The sequence below is a fragment of the Apteryx rowi genome, unplaced genomic scaffold (genome assembly GCF_003343035.1).
Source record: "Apteryx rowi isolate R43461 unplaced genomic scaffold, aptRow1 scaffold_25, whole genome shotgun sequence".
Lineage (NCBI taxonomy): Eukaryota > Metazoa > Chordata > Aves > Apterygiformes > Apterygidae > Apteryx > Apteryx rowi.
The window spans coordinates 2076545-2092222 of record NW_020448863.1 but is presented as its reverse complement, the minus strand read 5'-3'; the positions used below and the strand labels follow the sequence as shown (position 1 = coordinate 2092222).

General features: G+C 38.7%; 1 protein-coding gene across 1 annotated transcript in view; it reads right to left on the bottom strand.

Moving 5' to 3' along the window:
* BCAT1 (branched chain amino acid transaminase 1) overlaps positions 1-15641 on the bottom strand; it is a 66849-nt gene extending 51208 nt beyond the window's left edge. Inside the window, exon 1 of the mRNA XM_026066904.1 lies at positions 15580-15641. Coding sequence (XP_025922689.1) covers positions 15580-15588 — 9 coding nt within the window. The 5' untranslated portion in view covers positions 15589-15641. The remainder of the gene's footprint in view (positions 1-15579) is intronic.
* Between the last annotated feature and the right edge of the window lie 37 nt (positions 15642-15678).

Genomic DNA, 15678 nt, shown 5'->3' with positions numbered 1-15678 from the left:
CCTTCTCTTTTATGATCTTTAAAGAGATACAAAATTTACAAGTGAATTTCAAGTGCGAATCACTTGCAGAAAGAACCATTAGGGGCTTAATCATGTTTTCATTCAGTTCAAAGTTCCCATTGAACTCAGTGAAGTCAACAGTCCATTTTTTGAGCATATGCCATTGGGCCAGTCCTGTTCTCAATGAAGTCATAATGTTTTATACATTTAATTCATATTTAAAGCAGTAGCTAACTGCCTTTGTTAACCACGCTGAATTCAAATTGAGCTAATTCCTCAGCACTAGAAAGACATACCACAATTACCTTCTAATTAATGGAGTCATATTTTAATGGCTTATAAATCTGAAACATGCTGTTAAATACAATAACGGAAATTACTCCCTGGTTTATCACCCACATTGCCAAGGGAGACGTGCCAAGGCTGGATTTGCCCTTCTTATTTAATAGCATGGTAGATTTAAAACTATACCCATTACAATACTGACATTATCCTGAAGATACATTTAAGATACTGTGTCAGAGCTTCCTTAAAAGCCACTCGAGTTTGTAGAACCCGTCCCAGCCCAAAATATTAAGATGCTGTGCAACTACGTTGGCATGACAGTATTTTCTATGTTGCAGTGGAGAACCAACAACCATTTTTATGGTATATGGAGCTGCTCTTTGTAAACTTGAAATATCACAGTATTTCACCATTTTCCTTCAAAAAATTGGGTAATTTTGAACTTGCACACTGATGTTAGTTACTGTAAAGCTTATATGAGCAAAAAGTGTAAAGTATACACCTTAGATTGAATTAGCTACCTTAAAAAATGGGTTTTATAAGTCATTGTATTACTGAAAAACACTATCAAAATAAAGACCTGGTGAAAATTATTTTTTTTATTTATTGTTATAGAGCAGCTCAATGGTATAATTATTATTATTGCAAATCCTTCGTGTTTAAAAAGTAATCACAATGAACTCAGCTGGCTTATAGCGCTGCCGCGCAGTAGTACTTACTTCCAACTTAATTCTAATGTAAAGGATATGTAAGGCCTATTACAGGGTTCTTCTCAATGTGTGATGGAACATACCAAGTCTGGTACCAATCATCACAAGATTTTGCAGTTGCCTCCATGTGCGATGTAATCTGTCACTCTTTTTCAAAGAAACAATTCTTTAATCAGTGCTATCCTCACTTTGTTTTCCAGGTTGTTTGATAACTCTTCTCACCACTGGGGAATAAAAAACCCTTTCCCTTAGTGGAAGGTAAGAGTAAAAAAAATATATTGCAAATAATTTCTATAGAGTCCACACTATCAGCTAGGAAATTGTATTTACTGTTTTTTAAAACAGCTCAAGATCTGCAGTTTCAGAAACTCCTTAGTCATCTTTTTGGTTTCTCATCCCTACTGAACTGATGCAGCTGATCTTTGTCAATGCTCATGTCTTTCTTTGGCAGTGTTCTCAGGGCTGCTAACGCCCCAAAACTTAGGATAATCTATGCATTTCATTAAGGCGTTCAGATCAGAGTGCAGCTTTCTTGATAATATGACTGTGAACATCTAATCTGAAATTCTGTGTAAATACCTCCCTAAATATGAATGAAATGACCCAGTGTGTCCTTAAACAAGTCAGTCCACAGATATCTCTGATGTCTCCACTGTGACCCAGAATTTCATCAACACCACCCGTGCCCTGTTTAGAGCACTGCCAGTGACAGGGAACATCAGAAAAACCAATTTCAGGCTGCTGCTGCTGCTGCCTAGGAAGGCTAGAATTGTAGGCAGTGCTTTGTTGGCAGCTGTTGGCTATTCATGGGGGAGGAGAACCTAAAGAAGCAAATAAGCCAGAGATGCACAGCTGTGGTGGCATATAGCCCCTTCTATTGAGATGATCCCATCTCCTGCTACGCAGAAAAGCATACAACCAACACTATCCTGTGGCAGCCATCAGGGCCCTGTAAAGATAGAATGATAGCTTCTCAGTCAGAGGCCATATGAAAACCAGTCTTCGATGGAGAATGTTCTTTCTGAGACATTTCTCCAAGCTAAAACAGTGTCTTACTGCTTTTTTCCGTGCTTGCTTCTGGCTATTAAGTGTCTAATAAAGATTTTATGCTCTAATTTACTTTGGGAGGATAATGAAATTAGAATATTTATCTGTGATTTCAGATATCTAGCAGATTAATGCATTCAGTACAATTAAACATGGTTTATATGATGGTACTGCCTACAGGGGAACCAAATTACGTGTGTGACAACAGGTACTCATGCATTCACACCCATAAAATCATAGTTGCCCTTCTGTTCCAGGTATAAAATAAGAGTCCAATGTGCACAAGTGCCGCACATTCTGTGTTGCTCCTTTCATATAAAGCATTTCCATGATTTGAAAACATCATTTATTTCTCTGCAGAAAATGCTAATATGATCTGACAGCCATACCACATAAAATATGAATTTGCAGAAAAAGGGCTACTGAAAGCAGAATGATGTTCACTGCTTAAAAAATAAAAAACATCAACCCATTGTCAGATTGAGAGAGAAAATCTGAATACTGCTGTAGGGCTGAGTCATACAATATTACTTTTAACATAAACTAAAAAGACTTTTAGTTAATGACCTTTATGAAAGACTTCTAGAGCTTGAGAAACTCATTTATGTTATCCAACAGCCAGGCATGCTTACCTTCACGTGCCATGGGAGTAACTGTATGGTATACAAATAATATTTTTAAAGTGTCTGTATATTGTATGGATATGAATGTGAACATATACGTGTGTGTCACCACGTGAATGTCACCAGGTGAGTTCATCAGGCTGGGCTGCTTACAGGACAGCATGCCTTACCATATACTACCATGACAAAATCTCATCCACACTACTTCTTTTAAATATTCTCTTTTCAAAATCAACAAGAAAGAAAGGATAAGAAAACTACCTCTTAAATTGTATTTCTAACCACTTATCAAGCCAAACAGAGATCCTTGAGATATCTTTGCTTGTTAGCTTGGCACACACTTTAGGTATTGGCTTGATAGGCTTAAATAATGAATCCACAGAATAGGTACAGCACAAATCCCAGAGCAGCTCCATTGACATGCCGCAATGTATACATAGATCAGAACACACAGAAAAAAGAGGGCAATTCATCACAGGCCACTTCAGTGCTTAGATTTATACTTAGTTCATCAAGAAGAATTCTTGTTTGTGTTGACTTCTGCACTTCCCATGTATTTCTCTCTAAGACTACTCTTACCTGACATGTATCTGCATTGATGCCTTGACTGCTGAGCATTATCACTTTACCATGGCTTCTTGTTCAAGACCATCCCTTGAGCTGGTACTAATGCTGGTTACACAGACAGGCAGTGTAATAAGGGCATAGAATAAAGGAAAATACAAGGCAACTAGCAGAAAAAAAGAAAGCAAACTTCCTGATGATTTAATGATGACCTTGGCATGAAAGCACCAGAGCTTAGAACATGCACAAATTTCTTCATTCAAGAAAACTGCATTTCAAAAATTAAGGTTGAATTTAAAAAAGATATCATTAAATTAGTGCAAAAGAATGTGCAGGCACTTATCCTCTGACTTGAGTAGTTTATCTGGTTTAGTTTAAAACAATTTAAGAAGCAGTTTAAATAAAACTGAAATATGCTTCTCTTAAAACAAATATCTCTAYGGTATTTACATAAAAGACAATTCAGATTATACTAGCACAACTTATTGGTTAGAAAAACTTTAAAATGGAGAACAGAGAGCAATTGAAATATTGGTACTCTATCCAAGATTCATATTTAGTAGCATTAATAGCTATCACAACTCTAAAAGCAGAGTAAGTTGGTTTTAAAAGATTAAACAAATGCAGCACAATGCTGCCGAAGTAGAGTCACTGCAGTCAGGAGTCAGGTGAGAAACCTCTCCAGGAAAGAATGACAATTTTTTGATGCAGTGCTTAAATGAATTTTTGAATGAGTTCAGTAACAAGCTTTCTTGTACAACAGGTTAGGCATATCAGCTCACCTGAAAGGTATACAGCAAGACTAGGCAAGGTGAAGGATAACTACTTCTGAAACTCAAAAGGAATGTTTGCTTGATAAACTGGATTACAAAGAAGGCTAGAGGGGAGAAAAGAGCACACTAGAAATATAAAATCATTTTAATTTGTTGCAAGTAACTCTAAGAAGAACCTGACAGGATTGTATTTAGTTTCAAGCTAAAACTATTCTGCCAGATATTTTGGAAAACTTACAACATAAGCTGTGAACCTGGAGTGTAAAATGTGATTGTTCCCAGTTCAAAGGTGTTGAAAACCTGCCACCAGACTCCCCCAACACAGGGCATAAAGCAGCTATGTAATTCTGTTTGGTGTCCCTTTATTCCCTTATTAGTTCTGTCTTGATATATTCCCTGCACAACCATACAATCCTACTTCCTATTTTCTTTACATAACTAGATAAGTACTATAAAGAAACCTTCTTCCCAAATGACCTCCAAAGGCAATCTGCTTTAACCTTATTTTCGAAGCTCATTGCTCATACTGTTTTTACTTTTGTTTCCCTTTCTATGAACCTTCTGTTATTCTGTCACTCCCTAGTGCCATTTCCTCCGTCTTCACCCTTTTGCTCAGCTCACTGACTCTTCCCTTCTCACTGGAGAAAACAGTCTTGTTTTATTAGGAGAATAGAGGGGATGACCTAATGGATCTCTTCCATCTCTAACTGTTATGAACAGTGCCTGTAAGCGCTTCTTTTGTTGGTTTGTTTGTCTGCTCTAGCACTAATTAGGTTTTTAACAAGTGCCTTGTTTGCTAGAACGGCATAAAGAAAAACATATTAAAGCAGCCAACTGGATCTGGTTGACCTATAAATTCATCTGCCTGTTTTCTGAACAGATAGTGTTTTATGGCTGTGATATGGTTGTTGCTCAAACAAAATAAAACCAAATCTATAGGCATCATGATTTTATTGTTTGGGCCCAATTCTTGTTGATATGAAATCTTTTACATCACACTGGCAACAAGAAAGAGCATAAATGTTATATCTATCCTCCCCTACCAGGGTAGAACAGCTTTACTATTAAACACAAAGCAGTTTCTGTTGATTATCCTTTCTAACATTTCACATTCCATAAACCCAGGTACTAAATTAGCATCTTAAGATTTTATAGTAACATTAACCAGAGCTATGAGATACATTTTTAATTGCACTGTTCTACTAACAAAGGTGAGTGTAAGCACAATGAAAAAAATTCTGCTTATTTTCCTCAGGGATCCAGCATGGGTTATACTGCCAACACCTTGTATACTGAAACAACTATACAGGTCTAGTACAGATCTGGTCTAAAATGCATAAAATATAGTTAAGAGTTTATTTGTGAAATTCCCTGATTTTCCCTGAAAGCACACACTGATACTACAGCTGATGACCGAGGCAAGTGTTTTGATGTGATGTAATTAGCAAATGATAATGTTAACAATACAAACATATATGTAGCAGAGACAAACAAAATCATTATCTGAAGAGTAACTGAAGGCTTAGAACTGGAAACAGATAATTTCGTGGGGGAGAGGACAGCTTCTATAGTTTGCAAATAAATCACTGTAGACTCCTAGGGAAAAAAACAAACCACAGCAGATACAGTGATGTGTTCCAAAAAGAGAACTGACATGCTTGAAGAGCTAATAGATGAAAACTTGCATTTGAGAACATACTCCTGTGCCCAATCTCTCATAACTACAGTGGTAACAGAAGGAATACAGGATCAGACCTTAATCACTGGCCTGTACTCTGCAGTCATTTGTAGCTATTCTCACAGTGCTCAGAGCATGTCCCATTTAAGTCCATTTTGCACTGGAATAAAGGTTTACATAAGACACTGAGCAATGATGAATCACACACTGAAACCAAAAGCTTAGGGGGAAAAAAAAGGCTTTTGGAGGGGAAAGAAGCTACTGTTTTCCCCACAAGTCCTGCATACACTCCCACTAGAGATAATAAACCAGTACCTTACAGACCGGCTCTCCAACAACATCAAGTACAATGAAATGCCCAGCAACTGTGCATGTGGTTGCTGGTCTGTGAAGGGCAGACATATACTGGCTTGATATCACATCTAGCCCTGATAATTTTGCATGGCCTATTTAATTCATCACTGAGTATCAAATGCCACTGGTGCAAAAGCATGGGAAGCATTGACTCTGATAGGGTTAGGCTGTTAGGGCAGTCACTGCCTGTTCCCTGTTTAGCTGTTAGGTGTCCAACAGATAAAGCTGATAAAGCATGGCAGCGGCTATCTAACCTGGGATCTGAATGGGCTCAATACTGCAGGTACACTCTGCCTGACTATTCAGAGTACTCTTTATCAACGTGCCTCTTAAGCTTCGTTGTTCTTTTCAAATGGCTTAGCACAGTCACTTTCTTTAGCTTGCAGGCAGAACTGTACGTACCTGGATATGTGCTCTGCCTGGACACCTTGCTGCAGAAGGACCCTGACTTGAGCTTTCAAATCTTGCAGTGGATTGAGTGATCTAATAGGTGACTTGAGACGGGTGATGGAAGCCAGGACAGAAAAAGGAGAAGGACAGCAGGTTTTGGCTAGGGGTATTACATATACTGTGCTTTCTCTTGTATTCTGATGGTAGAATAGTTCCTATGGTTCTTGCAGTTATTTTATAAATGTTTGTTCAAGACAAAGAAGAACTGAGACCTTCATTATTTATAAGCTTTAAATTAAGCTTCTCACTGTAAGCTTCTCACTGGAAGCCTTAAAAATTAGTACTGGCTCTATAGTCACAACACCCAAGTGAAGGAAGGTAGAAGTATCTGTCTCTTTTACAGACAGGAAATTTAGGCACAGATTGTCCCACCTGCACTCTTCACACACATGTTGGCTGTTGCCTCAGAGTTTGCCGAGGTTGCTCCAGAGAAGGCTGACATATGCAGGAACAGGGTGTGCACAGCTCCTGAGGAACTGAATCTAGAGCTCCTTTTCTGTATAGAGACATACCCATTATATCCATTACAGTTGAGGTAATTCTAAAGGAAGAAGAACAAGTGTAACTGACTGATGTGATTTTTGGCTGTGCACTCTATTCACATATGGCTATGCCCTACGCAAGCTTCTTTCATAACAGCACACAGGTGATGACTGCCGAAGTCCTATCTATACTAGCTCCAGTGAGTTTTAATAAGTGGGCTGAAGTAGTGGGAGATCTCTCCCTGGATTTTAACAAAGCCTGGATTATATCCTTGTGGTGTGTTCTTTGGTATGTGTTCAAACACTGCCYTCACCTGAATTAATCTTACACAATTCAAAAAAGCATAGAGGAAGTTGAAGCCATTTTCCTGAAGTAAAAGGCACTAGGAACAGAGCTATCCTGCAGGGAATGTGGTTGAAGACAGCATATACCCTGATGTTTGTTTTCTTGTTTAAATTAACAACAAACTACAGAGAGGAAGCATGTTTGCATGACAGAAATCCAGCTGTGAATATGATAGCAACTTCTCTTACTTTACAGTCTTTATGAGGTTCCGTGGGTGCAATCAGAGGTGGTAAGCATAACCCATAACACCAAGGAAACATAAATAATCACATGGAAGCTTACTAACAATCCAAGCAAAGCAGAACACAACTACAATGTCACACATCACTTCCTTGAATGTGGAAAAACACCATATGAGCAACATAAATCATATCAGCCACAAGAAGCTGCTTTTCTTGATGATGTCTGCTCAAAAGAGGTAAAATTTTTCAGACTAGTGACAAAGGCTAGATTAATCCAGCTGCAAAGTATATATTTGACAATGTATAATAACTTTAAGATAGGGCAAAAATCATGCATGATAGCACTCCAAAATTTTGGATGCTTCAGAACTAAAGTTATCCCTATGGGTCCTTTCTAAATACCTTGTGAGCAAGCACTTCATCTGAAATCACCTATCACATTTGTTGACAGTGCTCAGAGCAAACTGGATTCTGCACAGGGAAGTCAAGAGCAAAATATCACTCAGCACATTAAAAGTGACCTTGAAAAAGGTATGGTCACAGATGAGGTATTTGTAGAGATGCCAGCATTAAGCACACAAAGCAAACTTGACAYTCAAGTATCAAGCAAACAGAGGCTCTTTGCCAAAATTATTGCATGGTAAAAGGTCATCACAAGAGTGATACAATCTCTATTAGAAAAGAGGTAACTTTGAAATACTAAGAAGTGGGACGAGTACTGAGAATAATAAATAGACCTATTATGAGTAAATACTGATCAACATCTCTATCAAAGATCAAGCAGCCCTATTCAGCTCAAGAAGTCTAATTTGGTAAGACTTATTTATAACACTCCATGAACCAAAGGTTTTGTCCAACTTAGTACCACATGAATATCAATAGTCTTGACTAGAATGTCTCTGTCATTTCTGGACTTATGAAGCTAGTGAACAATTTAATATAATTTAGAATCTGGTCTGATATGTCTTATGTTGGAATCCAGTTCACCTGGAAGTGGCATGACACAACATATTCATTTCATACATATGTCACAATAAATATTTTGGCTAACTGACATGATGAAAACATTGCTGGCTACAACAGAATCCCTTAAAAGAAAATATAAAGTACACAAGTGTAAACATAGCATTTTCAGTTCAATGAAGAACCAGAAATGAATGCTGATGTTACTGAACTTCTGTCTCCGAGTGTCAAGTAGAGCAGCCAACCTGTAAATGTTTGAATCGTCTCTGAAAAGGTGTGAAAGGCAAAGGATAATATTAAAAAATGGGGCTATTCTAATGGTACAGACACTGCTCAATATGGAGAAAGCATAGATTACAGAACTTGTATCTGTATTTATCAGAGCACTGTGTAATACTGAGGAACAAGCTAGGTCTATGGATCAGGTCACAGCACAGGGTCGGTTTAAGAAAAAAGCACAACTGTGATAGAAGGATATGAAAAGCAGAACTGAACCCAATGCAGTCAAACAACCAAATGAACTTCTCCTATGGTTTCAGAAACAAAATACTTTCTGGCATGGGAAACCTTCTTTCATTTGTCTCCCAAACTACATTTCTGTTTCTAAAGATGGTTAATCCTGTTTAAGGCAGAGTCTGTAATTTAGCTCCCATGCACATATAAATAGACTACTTGCATATCTAACCATGCTACTTAGAAAGCAGATGCTATATACATGAGAGCAGAGCATACTATAATTAAGACAATAAGGATAAATGCATTAAATATATAAGCCTAAGCACAGTGTGATTTTTTTATTCTGTGTGAGTGCCTGTACACATTCAGCTGTGCAGCTTAGCCTTTGCAGCATAGCCTTTGTGGCTATGTAACCACTGTATGCTGTAACACTCTATGCTACTACTACTACCTAATATTGTGCACGGAGGCTCACATTACATTTTTATACCATTAGACAACCTCTAACACTAGCACTGACYGTGATCTTGGTAATTTTGCTAAGGAACATAAAAGCCTAAATCCTGTTCTCAAAAATGGTTACGATAGTTCTGAATATTTAACAAGTCCAGAGCCTATCCAAAAAAATGTCCTGTGATTTTACTGGATAAAAAACCTAACCTTTCCATCTGTTTCTCAAACTTTAAAATCAGGGAAATGAATCTACATCATGGATCTGGTAAGATACTTAACAATTAGCTTGCAAAACATGTTGAGAATGCAGAGGGTATTAAAACTTGTTACAAACTTTTCTTCCTCATACTGTAGGATGAGAAACTCCATGCATCAACATGAACTATACTATTGCTGCTGACTTTAAGTGAACTATATGCAATTTTTCATAAATTGAATGATGATGGGTAGTTGTGTAAAACTTTGGGAAGAAATCCTTTTTTTTAAAGCTGGAGTATGAAATTTTTTATGGTATTTCTATATTCTATATTTACAATATAATAATTTAAAGTTCATAATCCAAAGAATCAAAAAAAGTCTCACCCTTTTCAAAAAGCTGTTGAGCCTTTACAAAAGCTGTAAGAATTCTAACAGTGCATTGAGCTTTTCTTGCAGCCAGAGTTGCATTAAAAAAGATGATCTCACGAATTCATTTTAAAACAAACAAGTCATTATTTTAAAAAGCCAACAGTGTTATTAAAAAAAAAAATCTTTAAAAAAAGCTGTAAGTTAGTTTTCAGGGAGACATTGATAAGACCGATGGGAAAGAAAGGGATGTATACCTACCACAGCAACAAAGATACTGTCTGTAGCTCTCTAGGAGCTGAAACTAGAACCTGTTTCCTACCCTTCCCATACTCAGAATCAGGTACAGCCACATGAACCCATCATCTGAGCTCTGGCAAATGCAAAACTATTTCTGTGTATGAATATGCATCTATGCACCAAACGCTGGTCTGATCCCACAGATCAAAGGCACATGGGGCAAATCCAGCTGACTTCCAAACATATAGCTGTCCTGTACTGGGAACTCACTTTTAAACCCATGGGGTTAATTCACACAATAATGCCATGCCCAGTAGCCTGTAAGGTTCCCAAATTGTACAGTAACACTGCTTTCAAGTCAGGTTTGAGTCCTAAAGAATGAGGATTTATACTCTTTCAAAATATTTGCATGTTTTAATACACACATACACACACACACAAAATCCTATAATTACTCCTGGATATCCTTGTTGTCTACTGAATTGTCTAATCCCTCACTAATTCTTGCTAAATTTTGATCCATGTTTTTGTTGAAGTCTCCCATAACTCACCCCTTTTCTAAGGTAAACCTCACCATTTCTAAGGTGAACAGTTCCAGGTCTTTCTTCCTCCCAAACCTCCTATCCTTCTCACTGCCCCGCTGAGCCCCTCTGACTGCCACAGCTTTTCTCCTTGTGCTGATTTTGCATAGCATACTAAATGAGCTATGCATTTATATATTTTCATTATTACTCTCCATCTTCTTCCTTATGCACCCTAATTACTTTCTCCTGTTTGAATCCCTTAGGTACCTCCTTAACTTCCCTTTGACATTAGCAACATATTTCCTGGAGGAAATTCCTCTTGCCATCCCTGGCCAGTTCCTACTGGTAAAAATGACACCTATTTATGGAATTAGACAGTATGTTATATGAAAAAAGCATCTAACAAGAACAGAAGACGACCTAGCTTGGCTCCCCAATGCTGATGGTGGAAAGAAAGCACTTTTAGGGAAGGTGCTGAGACTATAGGAGGGAGGTGCAGTCCTCTTCCTCGGCACAAGCAGTACACACACTGATGAATATTGATAAACCTTGCCATAGATCCTAATAAGGTAATTAAAGAAACAAGACTCTTGAAAAAAAAAGGGTCCATATAAAATAGCATTCTTGTGAAGACACTTTCCAGCATTACTGTTCAACCTCTACTGTTAAATGCTTTGAGTTCCTCAGGGTAAAAAGTACTAAAGAGCAGCAAATTATTACTGCTATATTGACATGACAAAGAAATTACCTTTAACAAATAAATCTGTCTATACTGGTGACTTTAAAGACCATCTGTGTACAGAGTTCTTTGTAGACTGTTAAAAGACTCTGGACTACCAAGCAGAGCCCTGGACAAGCACATGCTGATCGGCACTACCCCGTGGAAGACTAAGACTGGAGAAAGAATCTTAGTTCATAAGCTCTTCTACTGGGCAGCTACTTTCAGGGTCCAGGATCACAGGACAATTCAGGTTGGAAGGGACCTCAGGAAATCTGTAGTCCAACCTCTTGCTCAAAGCAAGGTCAGTTATGAGATCAGACCAGTTATTCGGGGCTTTATCCAGTTAGGTCTTGAAAACCTTCAAGGATGGAGGCTGCACAACTTCTCTGGGCAATCTGCCCTACTGCCTGACTGTTCTCATGCAGAATTTTTTTTCCCTATATCCAGTCTGAACCTCTCTTGTTTCAATTTATGTCTGCTATCTGTTGTCCTCCCACTACACGTCACAGCGGAGCCTGGCTCCATCTCCTTGACAAACCCCAGTAGGTTTTGGAAAGCTGCTGTTATGTCCTCCCAAAGTGCTATCTTATCCAGACTGAACAAACGCAGCTCCCTCAGCCTCTCAACATGAAAGCTTATAAATAAATAAATAAATAAATCTCAGGAAGGATAATGCAAATTCAAGCATTTAATAGGGAAGTGATGACCAGTGAACAGTCTATGCAAAATTTAACAGACAGGACATGCATGGCACTGATCTCTCTGAATGCTAATGGAAATGAATAAAATCAGCATCTTGCAGAATTAAACCCTATTCCTATACCACAAAAAAACAATGTTTTCTGTGCTTACAATGAGTGTTTTTATCAACAGTTGTATGAAATGCTCTAAGAGGCAAACTGAATTAGCATCAGCTGTGTACCTACTAAAAAGTCATGTGGTGCACTTCATTAATGTATTAGGTATGCTCTAAAATAAAACTTGGAACAGACAGCAGACCTCAAGGGAAGAAAAGTAAATGAGTAACTGTTGCAAGGGTATTATGACATTAGTTTGTTAAAACAATAATAAACCTTGGGCCAAGATGCACAATAGATAGACAGGTAAAAATTCTTGACTATTTTAAGATATTTAATTAATTATTTAGTTCATGTTAATTTAACTCAATTATTTATTTCATGTTTACTCTTTTGGATCATTTGATTTACACACCAAAGGGCAACATGAGGCCTTTACATAAGCATAACACTGGATTTTCATTTGCAAAAGCATATGGTAATATTTGCTAAGCTTCTACAACAGGTGCGCTATTTTACGAGGTACTATTACTTGTCCCTTTAATGGGTAAAGTCATAAGGCAATAAAATTGTTTCCAATGTAAATGGGACCAGCCATTCACTTATTTCTATTGTAAAAAGTGGAGGTATCAAGTTGCTAGCATATAGGTGACTATGAATAAAAAATTATGGTCATGTATTCCTTTAATTTATGCCCAAGTATCACCGGAATTTAGATATTCAAGGTAAAGGCCATCTGTTTAATCTCTACATGCAGCCATCATGGCAGCTGGAGAGCCACAATTTATTACCAAATACCACAATCAGTACTGAGTGGCTTGAGCTCATCCACCTCTCTGACTAGCTTATCTAGCACTGTGGAGGACATAATATGTCACTGCAACGCCATATGAAGATGTAAGTCCCCATGTGCTTGGCTTAGGAAGCCTAAAGTCTGTAAACAGAATTAACCCTTCATTCTACCAACACTGAAGCTCCAGAGTTCAAACTTACTAATAACCTGCACTTTGCTACACCTTTGGCTACAATTATTCATTTAAGCAAATGGAATAACACAAGGAAGTAACAGAAATCATATCTATTTTGATTTTTTAGCATGCCTAGCCTGAATAAATCATTTTAAAACAGCTGAACAAATTCAGCTCAAACTGAGTGCTTACACAGTTAATAAACTGATATACCTCCTTTCCTAACATGGCCCTCCCAGGGACAAATTCATTGCTGGAGAACTCCATTTGAATTATTTTCATCTATGGAATTAAAACAAGGATATCTACGGTCTGTGGGCTGGTTTAGCAAGATATCAACTGCATTAAAACTACCTTCTGACATGGTAATCTTCCATTTTGCCTATGAATTTGTAGCAGATTTCAACATGGTTGGAAAAATCAAAACATCCACTTGATCACATGATGCTGGGAGTGCTAGGCCTGTCAGTAGCAATCAGTGCAATAGGTGGACAAGGCAGGATTGCAGAAACCAGAGGCACAATTCATTTGTTACATATAATATTCCTTTAAACAGGCCCAGGAAGAGAGGGCTGATGGTCAGCTGGAAATGTTTCAAAGGCAAAGGAAGAGTTTGGACTAAAAGCAGGAAATGGCGAAGTGGGAGATGAAGGCATAAGGAGCTGTAATAATGCTGTTGCTCACTGATACCTTTATAATTTTATTATTTTTTGCAGAAGTATCTTAATAATCAAATTGCATTTGGTCTTCCCCTTTGATACATGCTTTGCAAATACACAGTGACAGCCATAACCCTGAAGAGCTTACAGTCTGAACAGATGAGGCAAATAAAGGGTAAAGGGCCCAGACAGCACTGACTTGCCCATGGCTACACCCCTTGCCAGCGACAAGAGTGTACAGATATTCTAGCACTGTAGCTATTGCTTCATGCTGTCTTCTCTGCAGAAAAAATACTAAGCAAAGTTAGGTTTTGTGCATGTGTAAGGAATCCAATGAGATGTCATTGCTGCTTTGAGCAAATGGGCAGGTCTATGGCTTGTTTGCTACTTGTTTTTTGCATGGGCATGCATAGCATTGCTGTCAGGTGCTGGATTATGCCCCAGGAGACTGAAGTCCAGCCCTCCTTCCTAGTCACACAACAGGTACAACAAAAATGGTATAAAATGTGACAGCCTGTCTCACTCCTTGACCCACTTGCATTCTGGCCCTTAGCATTCTGGCTGGAGGGGAAAACTGCTTGGGTTTTTTCCATGAGCAGTTTTAGATCTTCTGCAATGACTGGTCTGACACTCTCCAGTTGCAGAAAGTACAAATGAGACTAATCAGAGCATCCTGAGGTCTGACACTCACCTATTGCAGATCTGCTATCATCAGTAGCACCTGCACCACTTCTAGACATGCATGCAAGAGAGCAAAGTTCTTAAGATGCAGGGTGCGATGAAAGTAATACTCCAGTCAGTGGCAGAGAGGAGCTGGGGTGACACCTGCTAGTTAAATACCTGTTGTGCTCATATTCCATCTGTTGTAGTTACTGAAGAAGAGCAAATAACTCAGTCTTGTTTCTTCTCAGCTGTTAACTTTGGGATCATGCTGCAGCTGAGAAGTTCCCAGTCAGCCCAGCACAGACATTCTTCAAAACCCACGAATTTCTTTTTGTGCAGCTGCTCCACAGGGTATAAAGTTGCTATGATGTTCCCCCAGTCTAACTGAAAAGCACCCCGTGCCCTTTGTCTTCAGTAGCAAGACTAGACTTTTTTTTAAATCCCCAGATCAGCCTCACCAAGCACAAGAATATAAACATGACACTTACAAAAGGATAGCTCCCACAGATGCTCATCTTTCATGTTAGCATTCACTGCTAACAACTCCTCTTCCATTAACTAAAACTATTTCTGAAATTACTCACAACCTCAAAATATGTATTATTGGGTTTCACCCATAGTCAATTTCAGTACAACGGAAGACATAAAACCTGTAATGAACTCCTAGGCATAAAAAAGCACAATGTCTGCCAGTAGACCATACCCTTTGCAGGTTTCTTTAATCATTTAGAGTCCCGCATTACAAATAGTAAGAAGTCCCCCCGATGAAATTATACACCCTCCCTTCCCCCATTCTCCCTCCCTACTCATTATTTCTTTTCCTATGCCGTCTGCAATGAAACAGCATGGAAAGAGATGGGAATCACACACATCCTGCTTCTGAATCTCAAACAATAAACCGCTTGGAGACTGAAATCTCCTTCACAGGGCATAAATAACACATAAGAGCATTAAAATCGGTATATACAAATCAGTGAACTATGGCTTTGCCTGTTTGCCAAGGACTAGTCCCCCTGCTACTCTGCATCCCCCAAAGGATGGATGAGGGGATTTTGGCAGGAAACCGGCTCCCCTTACCTTGATCATGCTGGCAAACGGGGGTTATCTCCGGGCCGCCGCTGGCTGCGGGCGGCGTTTGGCCGCGGGGTGCCGAGGCGCGGCGGCGGCGCGCTGCGC